General features: G+C 37.8%; 2 protein-coding genes across 3 annotated transcripts in view; one reads left to right on the plus strand and one right to left on the minus strand.

Moving 5' to 3' along the window:
• LOC133570899 (SPRY domain-containing protein 3-like) overlaps nucleotides 1–22,192 on the minus strand; it is a 61,692-nt gene extending 39,500 nt beyond the window's left edge. The window contains exons 1-3 of one of the 2 annotated variants that reach the window (XM_061923714.1): nucleotides 22,057–22,192; nucleotides 10,657–10,803; nucleotides 9,426–9,501 (exon numbers count right to left, since the gene is read on the minus strand). In XM_061923714.1, coding sequence (XP_061779698.1) covers nucleotides 9,426–9,501; nucleotides 10,657–10,784 — 204 coding nt within the window. In that variant the 5' untranslated portion in view covers nucleotides 10,785–10,803; nucleotides 22,057–22,192. Of the gene's footprint in view, nucleotides 1–9,425; nucleotides 9,502–10,656; nucleotides 10,804–14,157; nucleotides 14,292–22,056 lie in introns of those variants that run through there. The other variant, XM_061923713.1, reaches the window with a different exon arrangement.
• LOC133570900 (insulin-like growth factor-binding protein 6) lies at nucleotides 18,503–22,645 on the plus strand. Its single transcript, XM_061923716.1, has 4 exons — nucleotides 18,503–18,986; nucleotides 19,086–19,114; nucleotides 19,191–19,310; nucleotides 21,907–22,645. The coding sequence occupies exons 1-4, from the start codon at nucleotides 18,677–18,679 to the stop codon at nucleotides 22,009–22,011; spliced, it is 564 nt and encodes a 187-aa protein (XP_061779700.1). The 5' UTR covers nucleotides 18,503–18,676; the 3' UTR covers nucleotides 22,012–22,645.
• The last annotated feature ends 768 nt before the right edge of the window (nucleotides 22,646–23,413 follow it).

The following is a 23,413-nucleotide window of genomic DNA, read 5'->3' on the forward strand; positions in this document are numbered from 1 at the left end:
TAATATGCTGCATGTTTTTAATGAGATAAACTGCTGTTCTAAATATGTCCACTGAATGTCGAAATAGCAAATCAAATGTAACCTACGTCACACATGACAGTGTTTAAAGACGACGTGTCGGCTGACTTTAAGTGCCCTCTGGATTGGCTGTCATACCAAAGACTATAAAAATGGGACCCATTACCTCCCTGCTTGGCACTCAGCATCAAGGGTTGGAATTGGGGGTTAAATCACCAAAAATGATTCCCGGGCGCGGCCACCGCTGCTGCCCACTGCTCCCCTCACCTCCCAGGGGGTGATCAAGGGTGATGGGTCAAATGCAGAGAATAATCTCGCCACACCTAGTGTGTGTGTGACAATCATTGGTACTTTAACTTTTTTACTTTACTCCAATCAGCGCAGGTGCAAGCAATCAGCTGCTCCTGTTGCGGCTGGCAGCAGATGGCAGCCTTACCTTCTTTCATTGTAAATGATCCACTCAACAGATAAAATAACCAAACGGTAAGATGCAAAGACTTGCATTAAATTGACCATCATCTTTTTAGTTTGAGTTCAATGCAGCGCTCGCAATTGGTTAAATGCGCTACACGCACTCTGAACTCAATTGTAAAAATGAGTGTTCCTACATTTGTTGTGTTTTCCATTTTATTTTATGCTTAAATCTAGCATTGTTTAAGTTTGTAGTTATGTTACCTTGATTTCGGCCATGGTGTCATTTTGACAATTGTTGTCTTTATATTATAATTGTAATATATGAATGATGATAAATTAATGTGTTGTGGCAGTTGCAGATGTCAGCAATGCAGTGGTTTGAGGATACACTCGATTGCTTCTCCAAACGCCTTAAATGGTGAACTGCCAACATGAGAATCCTAAATAGGAAATGCTTAAAGTTTAATGGCTTTGACACCAAGTCAAAGTCTAAGTTCATCGTGTTCTTCATTGTGTTTTTGAAACTACACCAAATTTTTCCTCAGAATTTTTAACTGACTTGAAGTGTTTTGTCAAAATAATTTTTTTCTAAAATGTACATTTTCAGCATGTGCTTGTCTTATTTTTGGTCAAAGTAAGACAAAGAAAAAAATCTGAAGTTGTCTTAATTTTTAAGTTTAAATGCCATGATTTTACCTGTCCTGCTCACGTGGGAATAGATTTTCCTCCATACGGCCACTGAGCTAAAATGAGTTTGACACCCATTGTCTAGAGCAGGCCTGGGCAATTATTTTGCCTCGGGGGCCAAATTTAGAGACAAAAATGTGTCTGGGGGCCGATATATCTATTTTTAGGAATACTAATACAAAACCTTTCAATAATGTCTGAATGCTAAAAATGTAATGACAGACCGCCCAAAAAAACGGAATGGAACTGAATGAAACACCCAGAATGTACATGAAAATAAAGAATGTGGCATTTACAATATTAACTATGAAGGATAAAACACTGAATATTGACAACATATGAACGTCACCCCCCGCTCCATCCACATATTTTACAATCAAGCAAAACGCAACAAAAAGGCAACAAACACAGCAAAAAATTAACGCGTAGGGTAAAAAAACCCACCCACAATTTTATACATCTGATATATCACTAAGCTTTAGAACTTTGTTGTAAAAATCTCCTTCCGCGTCTGTCCCTGACACCCACATTTCAGGTTCTGGAAACACTCTGTGGAAACGCTTCCCACCCACACTGCTTGGTGCTTCGTCTGGGCTGCTGTGACTTAGATTACCATAGTAACTAATTAGATTACCATAGTAACTAGTATATCATGCAGATTCCAACCATTGAAATAGTTGAAGACTTACGGTCATTTGAAAACATCACTGCACATCATAATGGCAGCTACACTTTCCATCTTAAAGATCTAAAAACATTATTTGGGAATGTCCGGCGGGCCAGATTGAAAAGCTGAAAGGGGCGCATGTGGCCCCCGGGCCTTAATTTGCCCAGGTCTGGTCTAGAGAGAGGATAATATAACAACAACTGCTGGGGTGTCAGAATTGTCTCAGTCAGTACACAGCATGTAAGAGGGTGTTTTGATCCATAATTTGGTGGTGTCGATATTAGGGCTGCAACTAACAACTAATTTGATAATCGATTAATCTGTCGATTATTACTTCGATTAATAATTGGATAAAAAAGACAAACTACATTTCTATCCTTTCCAGTATTTTATTGAAAAAAAAAAACAGCATACTGTCACCATACTTATTTTGATTATTGTTTCTCAGCTGTTTGTAAATGTTGCAGTTTATAAATAAAGGTTTATAAAAATAAAAAAATAAAAAAGTAGCCTCTGCGCATGCGCATAGCATAGATCCAACGAATAGATGACTAAATTAATCGCCAACTATTTTTATAATCGATTTAATCGATTTTAATCAATTAGTTGTTGAAGCCCTAGTCGATATCAAGGGTAGAATCAGTATTTGACCGATACTAGGGTGATTAGATCAATAGTTCTGTTTTCCTAAAATATTGTTTTTTGTTCATCTTTACAAATTCCAAGGGAGTAAGTAGATGGTAGTTTTCAATTTGGTTTAGTTATTGTGTTCTGGTGACTTTGTTATGATCTATCAATTGTATGAACTGTTAATAGCACTCATAAGTACATTTACAGTTAATACGTGGCAACTTGTCCAGGGTGTACCCTGCCTTCCGCCCGAATGCAGCTGAGATAGGCTCCAGCACCCCCCGCGATCCCAAAAAGGGACAAGCAGTAACAGATGAATGGATGGATGGACATGTGATCGGTATTGGCAGATCTCAATGATGGATGATAGTATCGGATTCGGCAGCGTAAAACCCTGATCTGAACATCCCTGCTTAAAACCCTTATCCATATAGTTGATGAGGTATTCCTAAGGGTGAAATGTTGATTTTGGTAGTAATTATTTCTCATTTAATTGTTTACTATAGGATAATTTGTTTCTAAACACAAACCAAATGGAATTGAATCAGCTCTGGTTCAACCCTCGGTGTTCTACTGCAGTGTTTCTTCACCATAGGGCCGGATCCCATTGTCGGGCCTCCAAAAATATCTCTTTCTCAGCTGTGGTTTGTATGGGCCGCAGCGGTACTCAGTTGTAATACGCTTTTCCACCACTTGTGGCAGTAATTACAATAATCAAAAGTCAGAGATTTCCATCCATCCATTTATTTTCTACCGCTTGTCCCTTTTGGGATCGTGGGGGGTGCTGGAGTCTATCCCAGCTGCATTCGGGCGGAAGGCGAGGTACACCCTAAGCGCAAAAATTATGACTGAAGTGGTGAAGCTTTTTTTTCATTTGCACTTAAATTTCACTTACAGCTTATTTAGGAAACATATATTATTAGTTATTATTTAGTTAGAATTTATTTATTTTAGCACTGCTTAACTGTATGTAAATGTATTTATTATTTTTTTATGAGTGCCTTCTTTTGCAGTATATTGGTTTAGTATTTATTTTTGTAATTAGCCTGACATAAGCCTTGTGAATAACCCATTGTTTCATACCATTAGACAAGGTTTATCTTGTAAGTAGTTAGATATAATTATTGAAAATGATTAATATCAAGAGCAAAATTACTAATTCAGTGTTAGGGTTAATAACCCTTGTTATACTGGATTGTTGTGAATCCAGAAGTTTGTAAGATTAGTTGGAGTTAGAGATGTCCGATAATATTGGACTGCCGATATTATCGGCCGATAAATGCTTTAAAATGTAATATCAGAAATGATCGGTATCGGTTTCAAAAAGTAAAATGTATGACTTTTTAAAACACCGCTGTACCGAGTGGTACACGGACGTAGGGAGAAGTACAGAGCAGTTGCGTCTCCCAGTCATACTTGCCAACCCTCCCGATTTTCCCGGGAGACTCCCGAATTCCACCCACACAAAAATATTGGGGGCGTGCCTTAAAGGCACTGCCTTTGCGTGCCGGCTCAATCACATATTATCTACGGCTTTTCACACAATCGAATGCAAGGCATACTTGGTCAACAGCCATACAGGTCACACTGAGGGTGGCCGTATAAACAACTTTAACACTGTTACAAATATGCGCCACATTGTGAACCCACACCAAAAAAGAATGACAAACACATTTCGGGAGAACATCCACACCGTAACACAACATAAACACAACAGAACAAATACCCAGAACCCCTTGCAGCACTAACTCTTCCGGGACGCTACAATATACACCCCCCGCTACCCTCTACCCCACCTCAACCCTGCCCCCCCCCAACCCCCCAAACCTGTCCACCTCAACCTCCTCATGCTCTCTCAGGGAGAGCATGTCCCAAATTCCAAGCTGCTGTTTTGAGGCATGTTAAAAAAAATAATGCACTTTGTGACTTCAATCATAAATATGGCAGTGCCATGTTGGCATTTTTTTCCATAACTTGAGTTGATTTATTTTGGAAAACCTTGTTACATTGTTTAATGCATCCAGCGGGGCATCACAACAAAATTAGGCATAATAATGTGTTAATTCCACGACTGTATATATCGGCATCGGTTGATATTGGAATCGGTAATTAAAAGTTGGACAATATCGGAATATCGGATATAGGCAAAAAAGCCATTATCGGACATCTCTAGTTCTAGTAAGGTGTATTGTTTATTTTATTATTGTTATGACTCATGACAATAGAGACAACCTATATCTGAAGCCTGTTATGTTTCATTCAACATACATTACGACCATGTTTTGAATCTACACAATTTGCAGATGACAGCCATTTAATATTTCCTATTGATGTACTCTACTGCATGTAGACTATGAAGGGGAAAAACGTCTTGACGGTAAAGAACACCCACCCATTCATGTAATTCATGGAAAAAATAAAGACTTAATTTAAGACAATTCCAGACAGGTCATTGTTTAACAAAAGTGCATCATTTGATGACTTATCTAATGTGTGTAGGTGTAGACGGGGAAAATGGGAAAGGTTTGCACTTGGGAAACACAATACAGGGAGTCCATGTGGCAATTCCAGTTATATCTCAACGGCCCAGACTGATTCACTGACAGCACTTCCTTGATCGAGACTGGAAATCACGGGACTTCCAGTGCTGATGGATTAGCCTTAAGGCCAGCAACCTTACAAAACAGTAAGCGGTTTCTACTGAAACACACCCCAGAGACAGTAATTATGGGCCTAACACACCACTGCAAATGCAGGCAATTGTTTTGTCAGAAGTGCACTGTAAACACACCCCATTACATACCTACACAGGGTAGTGGTGTCATGAGCCCATCATTATGACTTCATATTATTACTGTACAAAAGCAACTTGGAAAACATATACAAACCCCGTTTCCATATGAGTTGAGAAATTGTGTTAGATGAATACAATGATTTGCAAATCATTTTTAACCCATATTCAGTTGAATATGCTACAAAGACCACATATTTGATGGTCAAACTGATAAACATTTTTTTTTGCAAATAATTATTAACTTTAGAATTTGATGCCAGCAACACGTGACAAACAAGTTGGGAAAGGTGGCAATAAATACTGATGAAGCTGAGGAATGCTCATCAAACACTTAGTTGGAACATCCCACAGGTGTGCAGGCTAATTGGGAACAGGTGGGTGCCATGATTGGGTATAAAAACAGCTTCCCAAAAAATACTCAGTCTTTCACAAGAAAGGATGGGGCGAGATACACCACTTTGTCCACAACTGCATGAGCAAATAGTCAAACAGTTTAAGAACAATGTTTCTCAAAGTGCAATTGCAAGACATTTAGGGATTTCAACATCTACGGTCCATAATATCATCAAAAGGTTCAGAGAATCTGGAGAAATCACTCCACGTAAGCGGCATGGCCGGAAACCAACATTGAATGACCGGGACCTTCGATCCCTCAGACAGCACTGTATCAAAAAGCGACATCAATCTCTAAAGGATATCACCACATGGGCTCAGGAACACTTCAGAAAACCACTTACCGGGTATATGGAAACGAGGTTTGTAGAAGCATCCGGAAAGTTGAACAAATACAATTTGACATTTGTAGTACATAATATTCTTAGCGGAAGTTTTGCCAAGTAAATGATTTGAGATTAGGTGTCACAATTCATGTCACTTTTGTATTGTATTTATTCTATTTATAATAAAAAATATATTATCTATTTTACACTGTATGCTGTGTTGTCATGTAAAGCAGTGGTCTCCATAATTGCTCGCTATTCAATAAGCTAGCAAAATGAGTTGCCATGAAACAATGACAGGTATCCCACTGATTTTGTATTAAGGTGAGTTTATTTTGGTATAATAATACTGTAGGAATTAGGGTGTTACGTGTAAACTGTAATAGTTTTTCCCCCTTTATTTATATTATACCATTAATATAATCAGTAGTTATTTTAGTTATACCACAGGCACTATGGCTCCCCCTCTGCTAGTAAACAACTACTTGTCAATTTACTGTTACACTTGTATGACAAAATAATGTTTAAAATCAGAGGCTGGGTGGTTTTACATTATTGTACTTTTATTGTTATAGTTTAGTTGTTATAGTTTTTTTTACACTTGAATTACAACTAATGGCTTATTTAATGATGGCAACAGTTTGATGCACAGTAATTCAATAGATTTCATTATTTTCTATGGGAATAAAAGTTAACACCTAATTAGTGTTAAATCTAGCAGCGGGTGGACACATACAGCATCCACATTATTTTCCCCAAAAAGTGTTTTTAGGTTGTTTAACTGACCTTAGTCGTTTTATTCCTATACCAATATTATATGTTTAACATTAGTTTAATATTATATGTTTAACAACTTTTTTTTTAATTTTTTTTTTACTTATGATACAATACCGATATTGGAGCTTTGAGCATTGGCAAATATCAATATTGATCCGATACGATATCATCATGAATCATACATCAAGTGAAATTACTAAAAAAAAGAGAACATTGATAGGTACGGCTGCACGATTAATCAAAATTAAATCCACATTGAAGTTTTAATTAATGCGGTAAATAACCGCAAGAGGCTGAGGTGTTATTTTTTCCTTCGCCGTCATCGACATTTCAATGACAGCCATGTTCGCCTATCAGAATTTGTCTCTCACTTCAAACAGGAATAAAGACATCTGACTGTGAATCGCTTTCAGCACCTAAGCGGGTTTGTTTAACTGTGGAATTAACTGAACAGGGTGATCGCTCTTTTCAGTCATTCACAATCTTTGTCTCAGCGAAGACGAGAGCGGGGCGCCCCTGCCAACACACTTACAGTACAGAGAGCCTCGCTACTCGCCAGTGAAAAGTGCTACAAAGCAACACAAATTAGGAGGAAAAACATAAGATTACAGAGCCCGACGGCCCGTTGTGGTAATATTTCAGCTTCAAATTGGATGGGCGAAATGACGAAAATGCCGTCCCAATCACGTTGTAGCAATAAACAAAAAGACTTCTCCCTCATTTTTTCAACTGGAAAAAAATGCACTCAAAGATGTTAATATTTTTTTTATTTAGGTTAAAGTTTTGCTTATAGAAATTAGTGCATTTTATTTTTGTTTTTTTAATTCATTAATTATTATAACAATATTATTTACCCTTCAATTACAGTACAATGGTAAACAATTCTACTGAGAAATAAAGGTATATATCCTTTTAAATTGTTGCTTGCATTATTATCGTATATGGTTACATTACATTATAAACACTGTATAGTTTTTTTTATGTTTTTTTCTTTAGTTTAAGAGCATGATGTAGACAAAAGCTCTGAGTCTGCAGAAAGCCAAATATATTTTTAAATAAATTATTGCATATTCTTTAAATGTGTGGCACCTTGGGACAAGAATATGCTGACAGTCTAAAAGTAACATGTCTTCCTACAAGTTATTTTCACAGTTGTATGCAGTTGTATGTGTAAAATATCAAAAATCGCAATTTGAGAGAAGAATCACAATTAAGTTTTTACTCAAAATCACGCAGCCCTAATGGTAGGTATGTAAAACAATAATATATTTCATGTTAACCATCAGGAATGCTTTGTTTAAGTTCAAGTGGAGTGGTAATTGTCTGTTTGACGACAACTAGTCGACAAAATAACTTATTAAGTTAAGCTCATGATGCAGTATATTAAATGATGGGGATACGTTTGTATTTAGAAACTTTCTGATACTCTTCTGCCTTGGACACTTGTATCTGTAGGTAATATGCAACTGATTATTTAATATTTGTTTATATTGACAAATGTAGCGTTTTAAACTGCAACACTGTTCAATGAAGGACACCTATCAGTACAATGGTAAACAATTCTACTGAGAAATAAAGGTATATATCCTTTTAAATTGTTGCTTGCATTATTATCGTATATGGTTACATTACATTATAAACACTGTATAGTTTTTTTAATGTTTTTTTCTTTAGTTTAAGAGCATGATGTAGACAAAAGCTCTGAGTCTGCAGAAAGCCAAATATATTTTTAAATAAATTATTGCATATTCTTCTAATGTGTGGCACCTTGGGACAAGAATATGCTGACAGTCTAAAAGTAACATGTCTTCCTACACATGTTATTTTCACAGTTGTATGCAGTTGTATGTGTAAAATATCAAAAATCGCAATTTGAGAGAAGAATCGCAATCAAGTTTTTACTCAAAATCACGCAGCCCTAATGGTAGGTATGTAAAACAATAATATATTTTATGTTAACCATCAGGAATGCTTTGTTTAAGTTCAAGTGGAGTGGTAATTGTCTGTTTGACGACAACTAGTCGACAAAATAACTTATTAAGTTAAGCTCATGATGCAGTATATTAAATGATGGGGATAGGTTTGTCTTTACCCACCTGCTCCCAGTGCCACCCACACTGGTTAAAATGTAACTTAGATATTGGGTTTCACTATGTAAAGTGCTTTGAGTCACTTGAGAAAAAGCGCTATATAAATATAATTCACTTCACTTTATTTAGAAACTTTCTGATACTCTTCTGCCTTGGACACTTGTATCTGTAGGTAATAAGCAACTGGTTATTTAATATTTCTTTATATTGACAAATGGAGCGTTTTAAACTGCAACACTGTTCAATGAAGGACACTTATCACATACTGTATGTCTATCTCGGGTGCTATTATGTGCTTATCTGTTGTATAGCTGGTAGCTCCTAGTAGCCATTAGTCAACCATGCTTACCTTTTGTAAATTACTTGACTAAAATAGACGAAGATACTAACCATGTGTGCTTATTGGGGGACATTTAGGCGTTAACTGGCTGTCCAGCTTTGCACAAGTGAATGCGGTGCAGGACTGCTTCAATCGAAGTTTTTAGAGATTTTCGATGCAAGCCAATACAATCCCATAATTGTTTTTTGATGAAATTGGACCGATATCAATATCTGATTTGAACACCCCTTTTAGAACAACCGTGATATTTTACAACTTTTCTTTTCTACTATGTGTCTTAAATTCTTACTTCAAAATAGCGATTTCTCTTCGACAAAGGCCTGGCCGCGACAAAACAGCCAACTTCATCCGAGTTCCCTTGGTACCTGCAATGAGATTATAGAAATAAAACACAAAGAGCATTTGACAACTTGAACGTGCAGGAAATTAGAGCAACTAAAGCCATGTCTACACAAACACGGATTCTTTAAAAACTCATACTTTTCAATGCATTTTGGCTTCTTCTCCAAATGCAAACGCACACTTTTGAAAACGCTGGCCAGGGTGAAGCATTCCAAAACTGTGTCCTCTGCGTGTGTGTGTAGACTGTTTAAACGGAGAGTTATGGCTTGCACGGATCAGATGACGTCACATTTGTGCGCCATCATTTCCATAGCACAAAGGTAAACAACACCGGCTTGCGGGCTTTAAACACACTAAAAGTATGTTTGTAGTTTTAAACGTAAACATTGTGCTACTTTCACACTACATTGCTTGAAAGACACTGCTACTACACTACTCTCCCACTATGCTGCGACACTCGCGTCGGCGCCAATGACAGTCAGCTGTTTTGGATATAATCCCAATCAGACCTCCAGTTGATGGGACAACTTTGACATGCAAGACTTTTTGCTTTGTGTCATAAAAAAGATGTGACATTATCTCATGTTTTTAACCCTTATTTAACAACAGACCATGAAATTATGTACTTATGTGTGTTGTTTTCATTTGTGCAGCACTTCAACTATTGCCTTGCATGTGCTTCATAACCTGCTTGGACGACTAATAAAACAAACATGATGTATCCTGGGCTCCTTGTTAGTGTGTGCTTATGTTAAAGATAATGTACACTTCATTGTACATGTAATATATCACTATATTAATGACTAAGTGTATTATAATTCCACATGTGTTGGGTTTCACAGAAGCACATACGTGTATGCGTGCTTTAGGCACTTAGAAAAACATTCATAACGTTTCCTGGGCTTTGTGTAAGTGTGGGGTGATTTTAAAGATAATGCACATGTCACTGTACGCCTATTATATCACAAGACCCATACTAACAGCGGTGTAATGCCACCAAGTTAGCTGTGACTGCTTTTCCAGGTATCTGATTGGACAAAATGTGCATGACAGGGGGTGTAGGCGTGTAGACAGAGACAAACCCTGGATATATATATATTTTTTGAAGTATCTGTGTTCGTATGTACTTGGCCTAACAAAGTGAAAGTGACGTCAGTGCAGAGGTGTAATAGCGCTACCTGAGCACGTCTCCATCCCTCAGCATCCCTTTCAGGCGCTCCCGGTATCGCACTGCTCGCCCGTCACGAATTTCTCGCATTCGCCTTCTCCGTTCCAAATAGCCATAATATGGGTCGAGGTCTTCCATTTGTGAGAATCATCACAATCTAGAAACAAAACAAGCAAAAGAGTACAATTGGAGAACAGCATTCAAAGTGGAGCTTATCTTTACATTCAAATCTACAGCTGAAATCATGTATACATTTGCAAAACTATGTATTTCGATTTATTGATAAGAGCAAAACTAGCTTTATTAATTCTTGAAAAACTAAACCTCATTAACGTAGGAAATGCGTGAGAATTTTTTAATGGCTTATGATGAAATATTATTAGCTCAGTCAGTCAACACAATTAGAGTACACACAATAAACTGTTCAAACAAGTGTGAGAGATAGACCAAAAACATTAAGAGCACAATACCAAACTAGCTTGTTACAATAATACATAATTGCTTCAATTGCAACCATTGGACTTGATTTTAAGAAAAGTACTCGCAGAAAAATTGATTGTGAAATAAACTGACTGAGATAAATTACCCCTACTTGTGTAAGTTGTGTTGTCGCATTTTAATTCGGAAACGAGGATGTCCAAAGTTTTCCAATTGAGCGCCACATATTAAAAAATACCAAGGAATTGTTTTCATTTCATTCTCTACTGCTCGCTAGTGTTACCATATCTGAGTTATTGTGTAGAAATATGGGGAAACAACTACAAATGTGCGCTTCATCCACTAACTGTGTTACAAAAAAGATCAATTAGAATAATACATAATGTTGGATATAGAGAACATACAAACCCCGTTTCCATATGAGTTGAGAAATTGTGTTAGATGTAAATATAAATGGAATACAATGATTTGCAAATCATTTTCAACCCATATTCAGTTGAATATGCTACAAAGACAATATATTTAATGTTCAAACTGATAAACATTTTTTTTTTGTGCAAATAATCATTAACTTTAGAATTTGATGCCAGCAACACGTGACAAAGAAGTTGGGAAAGGTGGAAATAAATACTGATAAAGTTGAGGAATGCTCATCAAACACTTATTTGGAACATCCCACAGGTGTGCAGGCTAATTGGGAACAGGTGGGTGCCATGATTGGGTATAAAAACAGCTTCCCAAAAAATGCTCAGTCTTTCACAAGAAAGGATAGGGCGAGGTACACCCCTTTGTCCACAACTGCGTGAGCAAATAGCAAACAGTTTAAGAACAACGTTTCTCAAAGTGCAATTGCAAGAAATTTAGGGATTTCAACATCTACGGTCCATAATATCATCAAAAAGTTCAGAGAATCTGGAGAAATCACTCCACGAAAGCGGCATGGCCGGAAACCAACATTGAATGACCGTGACCTTCGATCCCTCAGACGGCACTGTATCAAAAAGCCACATCAATCTCTAAAGGATATCACCACATGGGCTCAGGAACACTTCAGAAAACCACTGTCACTAAATACAGTTCGTCGCTACATCTGTAAGTGCAAGTTAAAGCTCTACTATGCAAAGCGAAAGCCATTTATCAACAACATCCAGAAACGCCGCCGGCTTCTCTGGGCCCGAGATCATCTAAGATGGACTCATGCAAAGTGGAAAAGTGTTCTGTGGTCTGACGAGTCCACGTTTCAAATTGTTTTTGGAAATATTCGTCATCGTGTCATCCGGACCAAAGGGGAAGCGAACCATCCAGACTGTTATCGACGCAAAGTTCAAAAGCCAGCATCTGTGATGGTATGAGGGTGCATTAGTGCCCAAGGCATGGGTAACTTACACATCTGTGAAGGCACCATTAATGCTGAAAGGTACATACAGGTTTTGGAACAACATATGCTGCCATCTAAGCGCCGTCTTTTTCATGGACGCCCCTGCTTATTTCAGCAAGACAATGCCAAGCCACATTCAGCACGTGTTACAACAGCATGGCTTCGTAAAAAAAGAGTGCGGGTACTTTCCTGGCCCGCCTGCAGTCCAGACCTGTCTCCCATCGAAAATGTGTGGTGCATTATGAAGCGTAAAATACGACAGCGGAGAACCCGGACTGTTGAACGACTGAAGCTCTACATAAAACAAGAATGGGAAAGAATTCCACTTTCAAAGCTTCAACAATTAGTTTCCTCAGTTCCGAATTGTTTATTGAGTGTTGTTAAAAGAAAAGGTGATGTAACACAGTGGTGAACATGGCCTTTCCCAACTACTTTGGCATGTGTTGCAGCCATGAAATTCTATGTTAATTATTATTTGCAAAAAAAAAGTTTATGAGTTTGAACATCAAATATCTTGTCTTTGTAGTGCATTCAATTGAATATGGGTTGAAAAGGATTTGCAAATCATCGTATTCCGTTTATATTTACATCTAACACAATTTCCCAACTCATATGGAAACGGGGTTTGTACAAACACTTTATTTATTGAATCACAAATATTGAAATTCAACAATTTGGTGCATTTGCAAACAGCTAAAAGTATGTACAAAGCAAACTATAACCTGCTACCCAAGAATGTACAACAATTCTTCTCAACAAAAGAGGAGAAATATAACCTTAGAGGAAAATCTAGTTCAAAACATGTGTATGCGAGTTCAACACTTAAAACCTTTAGTATATCAGTATGTGGAATTCAATTATGGAACGGATTAACCAAAGAATTTAAACAGAGCACCAATATGATTCAGTTTAAGAGACTGTTCAAACTACAAAGGTTCACAAAGTACACAGAACAAGAATTATGATGAACATCTTCAACCCTTTTTTTTTTATTGAGACAAATATTATTTATCTATTTAATATTTGCATGCTTACTATGGTATAGTATTTATTTATTATTTTTTTGTTCACTGTTCTGTTACAGAGAACAAGGAAATTGAATAAAATTGCTATCGTATGAAAAGGGGTAGGATTAAATAAGCTCTGCTTCTTCCTATTCCTTTTCGGACGTGCTGTAATGAAACAACTGGAATTGTGTGACGCATTACATTGTATCGTATGCATGTTCGAAATCAACTGGAACTGAACTGAATTTTGTAAAACGGCTATGTACAATTATAGACGCTAATGTTTTTGATTTTCTACGACGTCCCAGGTTTGAACAACAACACTTTATGGTCTGAATTTACGATCGGACATGGAAGATTTACGATGTCGGTAGAACGCAATAGAATGCAGAACTCCTGTACTTGATACACCCACAGCGGGACGTTACAGTCTGACGACAAAACCTCAATGACTAGTCTCAAACACATGTAGTAACGTCGAATAATACGCATTAACCCACGGAATATTGCCGTGGAGTAAAACAGAACTAGCTTCAACACTTGAGTTTATATATTTACGACGACACCAAACGCTTCACGCGACTCCCAACTCGTCGGCTGGCCGGCTATTTGCTTCTCATTCGAGCTGACAACACCTCGCTCAAACATAAACAACTAATGTTATCGTTTTCGTGTTTCGTTTCCTTACTATTTTATAAGACGTAACTCGACGTTCTTCTGGCTTTCTTTCGATTTTAGGGAGCTGAGGTCTTCCACTCCGTGTACAAATTGTGCTGCCGGATGTTCCGCCTCCACAGCCAATGAAATGATCGGATTCATGCAACGTAATATGTGGAATAAACTCTAATTAAATTATTTTTTCTATATAGTACATTTTATTTTTTAAACATATTGATAGATTTTTTTAAGCAACATCAACTAAAGAGGCGAATATTTTTTTTAAAAACAACCAAGACTAACTTTTAACTTGAGTGATAAAATAGATTAGTTCAAGCCATTTCCTGTGGTGATAAGCATAATGTAAACAACCAAACTTGACAGATTGAATGCATTTCGTGGCATTCCAAAACATTTGGATGTACCGTATCTCATTCAAAATTACATAAACATGTTTTATAGGAACTTTACATCACCAATGTAGTTTAAATTGATTATATAAGTTGCGTCACTGTATTCTCTAGTACAGTGTTTGTCAACCTTTTTTGAGCCCAGGCCCATTTTTTTCATTGAAAATATACGGAGGCACACCACCAGCAGAAATCGTTAAAAAATGAAACTCAGTTGACATTAAAAAGTCGTTGTCGCAATTGTTGGATATGACTTTAAACCATAACCAACCATGCATCACTATAGCTCTTGTCTCAAAGTAGGTGTACTGTCATGACCTGTCACATCACGCCGTAACTTATTTGGAGTTTTTTGCTGTTTTCCTGAGTGTAGTGTTTTAGTTCTTGTCTTGCGCTACGTTTTTCTTGTTTGTTTGGTATTTTCCTGTAGCAGTTTCATGTCTTCCTTTGTTTTAGCAATCAAGAATATTTCTGTTGTTGCTATCCTGTTGTCATGTCATGTTCGGATGTACATTGTGGACGCCGTCTTTGCTCCACAGTAAGTCTTTGCTGTCGTCCAGCATTCTGTTTTTCTTTACTTTGTAGTCAGTTCAGTTTTAGTTTCGTTCTGCATAGCCATCCCTAAGCTTCAATGCCTTTTCTTAGGTGCACTCACCTTTTGTTTATTTTTGGTTTAAGCATTAGATACTTTTTCACCTGCATGCTGCCTCCTGCTGTCGTCCGCATATTGGGATCACGACAAACCATCGTCGTCTCACACACGTGTTACCGACATCAACAAAGCAATTAGCTACCGGCTGCCACCAACTGATATGGAAGAGTATTACACGGTTACTCTGCCGAGCTCTAGACAGCACCAACACTCAACAACGGCACATTATTCGCAGACTATAATAACTGGTTTGCAAAAAATATTCTTAACCCAAATAGGTGAAATTACATAATCTCCCACGGCACACCAAACTGTATCTCACGGCACACTGTGCCGCGGCAAAGTGGTTGAAAAACACTGCTCTAGTAATATAGTACCTCAAATGCACCTCAAATCAGAGTCGTGTGCAAAGACTATAAAAATGGGACCCATTACCTCCCTGCTTGGCACTCAGCATCAAGAGTTGGAATTGGGGGTTAAATCACCAAAAATGATTCCCGGGCGCAGCCACCGCTGCTGCCCACTGCTCTCCTCACCTCCCAGGGGGTGATCAAGGGTGATGGGTCAAATGCAGAGAATAATTTCGCCACACCTAGTGTGTGCGTGACAATCATTGGTACTTTAACTTTAACTTTAAAGAGAGTTTGGCCAACTAAAGAACAGACGCCATGATTGCTACCAATAACATGAGTAGCTGTGCCCGGAAGCATACATTGAGGACGTTAGTTTTCCTGACAAAATAAACCATAATAATACGTCAAAATATAGATTTAAACATACTCCAGCTCATAAACTTATGATAAAACATGCTTTTATTTTGTCAAAATATAATTTTGCGGCTGTATTTGATGCAATCCGCAGTGTTTAGTGTCAAGCAGGTTGTCCCGACGGCGCAAAAAAACTTTAAAAAAAAAATACACAGAACAATCAAATAAAGGTACTATCCTACTTTTGCCAAAATCCTCATTACCTTTGGACCAACACTCACTGAGAAATTGTGACTTGTGTGAAATATGTCAATTGTGGTGGCTGCATCCTATGTATTTGTAATCACTGTATCCATCACTTGTTACGTAATATTCTAACTGATCTTTAATAAGTGTACATTTGTAGATAGTTCCCCAAATGTCTGCACGTTAACTTATTTGTATTAGCTTTTGTGTGTTTATCTCGCACAAGACACCATAGTTGGTGGCTCTCCAGTGTTGATGGTGAACCTTCATTTCCCATACATGTCTTCTTTCCACGTTGTTAGGAAAGCGATGTAAAAGCTTTGCACAATTATTGTTGGTGGAGCAGCCCCATGCTGCGCAACCAGGGCATTCTTACACAGGTCGAAAAAGTAACAAGGATGCGCCGCAAACACATAGCATGAGCTCAAAGTTAATAGCAGTCATGGCGCCCTGTAGTCACGTGACTGCCTTTTGACCGATCATTGAGGAGATCACCTGAAATCAGGTTGGCCATAATTCTCTCTGCCTCAAATCAGTCGTGTAACTGTTTAGTTTTGAGCAAATGAATTATGTGTATTCAAGTAACAAATTAGTGTGTGAATGATGATAACAACCAAACCTAACCCCCCCCCCCCCTCCACACCCCGAATTGTAAATAATGTAAATAATTCAATGTATACACCCTGATGATTATCTTGTGTGATGACTGTATTATGATGATAGTATATATGATAGTATATATCTGTATCATGAATCAATTTAAGTGGACCCCGACTTAAACAAGTTGAAAAACGTATTCGGGTGTTACCATTTAGTGGTCAATTGTACGGAATATGTACTTCACTGTGCAACCTACTAATAAAAGTCTCAATCAATCAATCAATCAATCAATGTGAGTGTGGAATGTTGTCTGTCTATCTGTGTTGGCCCTGCAATGAGGTGGCGACTTGTCCAGGGTGTACCCCGCCTTCCGCCTGATTGTAGCTGAGATAGGCTCCAGCGCCCCCCCCCCCCCCCGCGACCCTGAAGGGAATAAGCGGTAGAAAATGGATGGATGGATGGATGGATGGATGGATGGATGGATGGAAGTAACAAATTAAAACATTTTCCTCTTGACAAAAATGTTGAAAATATTGGCTTTTTTTTAAATTAGCAAAATGATGCAAGCATGTAATTTATTGCAATTAACTGTGATTAATCAAAATTTAGAAGTGTGATTAAAGAAAACAGGTAACACTTTAGTATAGAGAACACATATTTACCATTAATTAGTTACTTATTAACATGCAAATTAGTAACATATTGGCTCTTAATAAATTAAAGTTAAAGTTAAAGTACCAATGATTGTCACACACACACTAAGTGTGGCGAAATTATTCTCTGCATTTGACCCATCACCCTTGATCACCCCCTGGGAGGTGAGGGGAGCAGTGGGCAGCAGCGGTGGCCGCGCCCGGGAATCATTTTTGGTGATTTAACCCCCAATTCCAACCCTTGATGCTGAGTGTCAAGCAGGGAGGAAATGGGTCCCATTTTTATAGTCTTTGGTATGACTCGGCCGGGGTTTGAACTCACAACCTACCGATCTCAGGGCGGACACTCTAACCACAACACTGAGTCGGTATTGATTGATTAATGAGTCATTATTAAGTACTTATTAATGCCTTATTCTGCATGGCCTTATTATACAACCAGTAAGCCATTAACTAAGAGTCTTCCCTCAATAACCTCAGAATTATTGTTTATTAGTAACCCTAACCCTAACCCTAACCCTTATATGTTCCCCTAGTGTCCAAATAACTCTAAATTAAGTCTTTGTTACTCTGATAAGCAACTAATTAATGGTGAATATGTTCCCCATACTAAAGTGTTACCAGAAAACATTAATTATCTACAATGTAAAGCAGTTTATAACGATGCTTGCCTGTATATTTTCATTAATGTTGGACATGAACAAAACATTGAAAACTTTAACTTTTCTTGTCCCTTACACAGGACAAACATGTCTCACTGGGTTTTAGTTCTACATGAGCAAATGCTATAGCACTGTAGGTGTTGAGCAGCATTAATTCTAGCACACAAACTGTCCATATCTTACTATGCTGGCCTCTAAGTGGTATATTCAGATAGATTACACCTTAACTAGCAAAAAAAACACAGCAATGGATTAGCAAACGTCACTGTTGATTTATGCTGGGGGAGAAAACATGACTATCCTTCAAGATGACAGACAGCAAATGGTATGAGTATGTGTGTGTGTGTGTGTGTGTGTGTGTGTGGGGTGTGTGCTCTGCTTTGTGGAAATGAGAAGGAAAACTAGCATTCTTCATCACGCACCCTCCCATACCTCTCCTCGCTTGTTTGGCTCTTTAAAAGCTGCTGCCAGTGGTATCTGTCAGCCTCATTATCACCATTTCTTGGCTTGAGCAAATTGCTAGCCACTTTTCAAAGCTGAGTGGGAAATAAACCAAAGGAGGCTTCATTCAGAGGTCCTCGGAGGCATCAACAAATCAAGCTCTTGGACAACTTTCAAGGATGCGTTTATGTCTGAATGTGCTGGGGCTGCTTTTCCTGCAGGCAGGCCTCTCAAGCCCCAGGCCGCCAACTACGCCGTCCAGAGGATGTCCTGGGTGCAAAGGGAAGCCTTCCCAAACGCTGGGAGATTTAAACGTCACCACTCTGGCCCTGGGAGAGCCGTGTGGGGTCTACACTCTGAGCTGTGCCAGCGGCCTGCGTTGTGCACCTGCGCCAAGCGACCCCAGACCCCTCCGCGCCCTGCTGGAGGGCAGAGGGGTCTGCAGCAATGTCAGCGTCATCAGCTGGACGGAAAATAGCCAGACTGCAGGTAAGGTGGATAATGCTGGATAAATGCAGCAGTTCTAGTAAATGCTGTATGATTTTTAAGACGAGAGTTTAATGATCAGTGATGATATTTTGTCTTTAGATCCAGCACCAACTGAGGATCCAGAGGAGGTGAGTACAGTGTTATCCTCTGTGATTATGATATCGTTAATGATTAGTCTTACTAAAGTGCTTTTCTCTCACACAGGCCCCATGTCGAAAGCTACTGACAACACTTATTAGAAGCCTGGATAGCTATTTATTCAAATCACATCATGATATCTACATGCCCAATTGTGACAAACGTGGCTTTTTCAGAAAGAAGCAGGTGAGTGTTTGAGTATTATAGTTGATCTCAAGGCTAAATTAATAGAACCAATAAGATTGATTGATAAAATCATACTGTATCATGTTTAATCATGAAACACAATTATTTTATTTAGAAAGTAGCAGTCTATTGGGGGTGGTGCATCTCAATAAACGTGTTCAATTTTATTCCAGACATTTTTTGGCTCTCATTTGCTAATTATAGTGCCAACTACTGAATAACACAATATTGAACTTTTTGACATTTTCCTTACATTTTGTGAAATACTGAATGTGAAGTTGATATAACTACCTCTAACTTATATCAAGTGAGAAAGTAAAAAATACTTTATTACAATATTTTACTCGGTGTATATATTTTAGTAATTTTTTAAATAACTTTTCAAATAAATGTACTTTTCCCAAGATTTTCAATCGAGATGCCCTGTATTTCCCAACTCGTTGTACATTATTATTCAATAAAAATAATTACTTCTTTCCCCTACAAATAAATAATTATGTTTGGTTATATACTCTTTAACCCTTGTGCAACGTTCATATTGTTGTTACTCAGCCAGCGTTTGTGGGTCTGATGGACCCGTTGCATTTTGTGGCTTTTAATGCCTCACATTCAAACATTTTTATGTTAAAATACTGAACAGATGTTTATTTGTTGCCACAAAATGCAACGGGTCCACCAGACCCACAAACGCTGGCTGAGTAACAACAATATGAACGTTGCACGGAAAATTTCTCTGCCAGTTTCTGCATCCCACAGGGATTCTTCTTTTGTGTTTCTGCACCTGCGGTTCCCACACAAGGTTGCAACATTGTTTGTCAACACTGTCTGCTCTCATTTTCTCACACATTTGACCCTCTGATGTTCCGTGTACCTACACTCTGTCCTCCTCCAGTCTAGGCCTGCTGTGTGTGTGTGTGTGTGTGTGTGTGTGTGTGTGTGTGTGTGTGTGTGTGTGTGTGTGTGTGTGTGTGTGTGTGTGTGCGTGTTCTTGTATTTCTACCCTTCTTGAGACATCAACAAGAAAAAGTACCTTCCATATGAGGACCAGTGAACAAGTTAGGACCGAAATCATGGTACCTATACGGAAACCCATTGTCTCTAATAGAGAGCCAAATACTAGAGTCCGTGAACATTGCTCCAAAGTCAGGATTTTTTGTTGATTTAAATGTGCATACACAAGTAAACATTGACAGGTGCAAAGGCAGCAATATATGATAAAGCAAGATGGCAGCTAAAGAAGGACTTCCCTATTCATCCCCGAAAAAACCCGCCAGGTGAACAACTGCTTTTACGACTTCCGGTGCTGACGTAAGACAACCCGCGTCCCATATGTGACCATGGGATGAACAAATACACTACGTTACTAAGACTATAGTTGCCATCAACAGTTAGCTTCTACAGCTGGGTTTCCCAAAGTGCGGCACAGGGGCCATCTGTGGTCTGTGACTCATTTGTCATCGGCCTTAAGCACATTACAAAAAACAAAAACTAGAAATCTCATTTTCACCCCTGGTGGTGAAATCTATCAAAATTAGGGTGGTCCCAAAAAGTAGGGATTTTTCAAATTGATTGTGTGTCAGTTCTAAAAGTGCTCCCCCTCAGGTCAACATATGAAATAACAAGTGTGTGTAAACATTTTAAGTGCTCCCCCTTTGGCCAACATTTGTAATAACATGGGTGTGTAAGAAATTGAAATGCGCCTTCTTTGGCCAAAATTAATTTAAAAAAATTAATAAATATGTATATAGAGACATACTGTAATAACTTGAAGTAAATAATGAAGATTAAAAACCAATTACAAACAAAAAACAAAACAAAAATTACTAAAAGCTTACCTTTTTTATATTTGCATAGTATGTAAATATTATTAATGTTGTAAATACAAATCTTTATATATCTAGAAACAGTGGTTCTAAAGAGGTAGGCATTTTTCAGAGGTCTCAAGGAAGTAACAAATACAAGACTGTGTGTGCGTGCGTGTGTGTGTGTGTGTGTGTGTGTGTGTGTGTGTGTGTGTGTGTGTGTGTGTGTGTGTGTTACACAGAACATCAATTTCCACACTTCTATTAGCCCCGGACATCTTATATGTAATAGAAATGTGTAGGGGGGGGGCGGTATGGTGTGTGGTCATTAAATATGTATTCTGATATATGTTCTTCACAGAAAATGAGCCAAAGTCAGTGAGTCTCAGTTTGAAAAATTAATAAATTGTATAATTTTTCTTTTAATAAAAAACAAGTCAGTGAGTCTCAGTTTGAAAAATTAATTAATTGTATCATTTTCTTTTAATAAAAAATAAAAACGGGTCCCACGGACCCGAACACCACACAAGGGTTAAAAAACAGTTTAAAAACTAAATAAAACGTAAGTCCACATAAACCGATAAACTAGGCGGAAAACTTATGATGGCGCGTTGCTGCCCGGAACATAAGGTATGACGGACACAACAAACACAGAATTAACCGGAACTATTTCGGTAGTAGCCACTAACACTAAGCTCTTATTTTTTGTGATTTTTTTTTTAATGTATAATTTCTCCGTATATATTCGAGTATACGTTTCTACTGTATATCCACGTCATGTTATTTGTGCACAGTGTTGGTCCTCCCGAGGTAAAAAACACCGCGGTCGCTGCTGGTGTGTGGACGAGAGTGGCATGCCAGTGACGTCATATAAACACAAGGACAGCCTGGCTTGTTGATTAATCTTGGATTAATGAGGGAAACAAAGACTGCAGCGTCGTTACCTTTGAGGGTTGAAGAAAGAGGACCTGAAGGAACTCTCCTCGTCTACTCCATTAACCGGATGCCGTTTCAGGAAGAATTTGGATTATTTGCGCCCTCTAGTGATTATCCAGCGAACTGTTCTGATCCAGAGTGATAGGCACCTGTAATAATGTTAGGTACACCTGTACAAACCCAGTATAAGTGGTGGCACCAACATACATGACCCACAAAATATGTCTAAATAATTGGAAACTGACAAATCAATATGTTTTGTATTGGTTGCCGTGGTAACTGTTTGAAATTGGAAGGTTTTTCTTAGAACTTCATTGATCAATATAAGCAACACATTTGCATTATACAAGACAGTAACAGCAAGTTAGTATTGGATCTCATTGCTGGTGTAATTGCTATCTGTTGTGTATTTTTTTTTCTGAATATTGAATCATTTAATACAAAAAGTTGTTAAATGTCTTTGGTTTGTGGATTGTTTGCATATATAATTTTCTATAGCATTTTTACACAAAACTATATTTTTACACCTCTGTAATTGTGTAAGTGTACTATGACTTTTTATTTATGTTCCCATTCATCCATATTTATGTCAGTGTTGATAAGTAATTCAGGGATTAACCAATGCTATTTCGCATGCTAATAAAGAGTAGAAGCAGATTGTTTTGTTTTTTTATAGCCTTTTCGGCTTTGGAAAAGGTACACATAGTTACATTGGTGTTCTTTATTCAGCTATATTAGGTGCATTTTAATTAATTAATTAAAACAATTTCTGAGGGAACTCTCCTGAAGGAATCAATAAAGTACTATCTATCTATCTATCTATCTATTAAAGTAAATTGTACAAAACATACAATTCAAACACTACACATAACAGTTTTAGTATTGTACAGTTCCCTTCAGTGGTTGCTACTGTATATTTAATTATGAACGATGATTGGTCTTAATAGCTTAAAGGTTAATTCTTACTGAATATATTTATGTCAGAAGACAATCTGAATTTGTTAATATAAAAACTCCCGTCTATTATTAGTTTAAAACCTGTCTGAATACAGGAAACTGAACATGTAGTTATTTGTCTAACTTCCAATATTTTAATTTCTTAAATGACAATCAAGGTTTGACTAAAGTAAGACAAATATTGTGGGACTGACCACTATAATATAATACATTTATTAGTATAAAAGCATGTTTGTTTTAGTTTCTTAATTTGTGCCTCCGTTTCCAATTTCCATCCATCCATACATTTTCTACCACTTGTCCCTCTCGGGATCACAGGGGTGCTGAAGCCTACCCCAGCTGCACTCGGGCAGAGGGTAGGGTCGCTTCCCATTTGTTATCTACGTATATATAAAGATAAAAAAAGTC

This window comes from Nerophis lumbriciformis, linkage group LG28, assembly GCF_033978685.3.
Source record: "Nerophis lumbriciformis linkage group LG28, RoL_Nlum_v2.1, whole genome shotgun sequence".
Lineage (NCBI taxonomy): Eukaryota > Metazoa > Chordata > Actinopteri > Syngnathiformes > Syngnathidae > Nerophis > Nerophis lumbriciformis.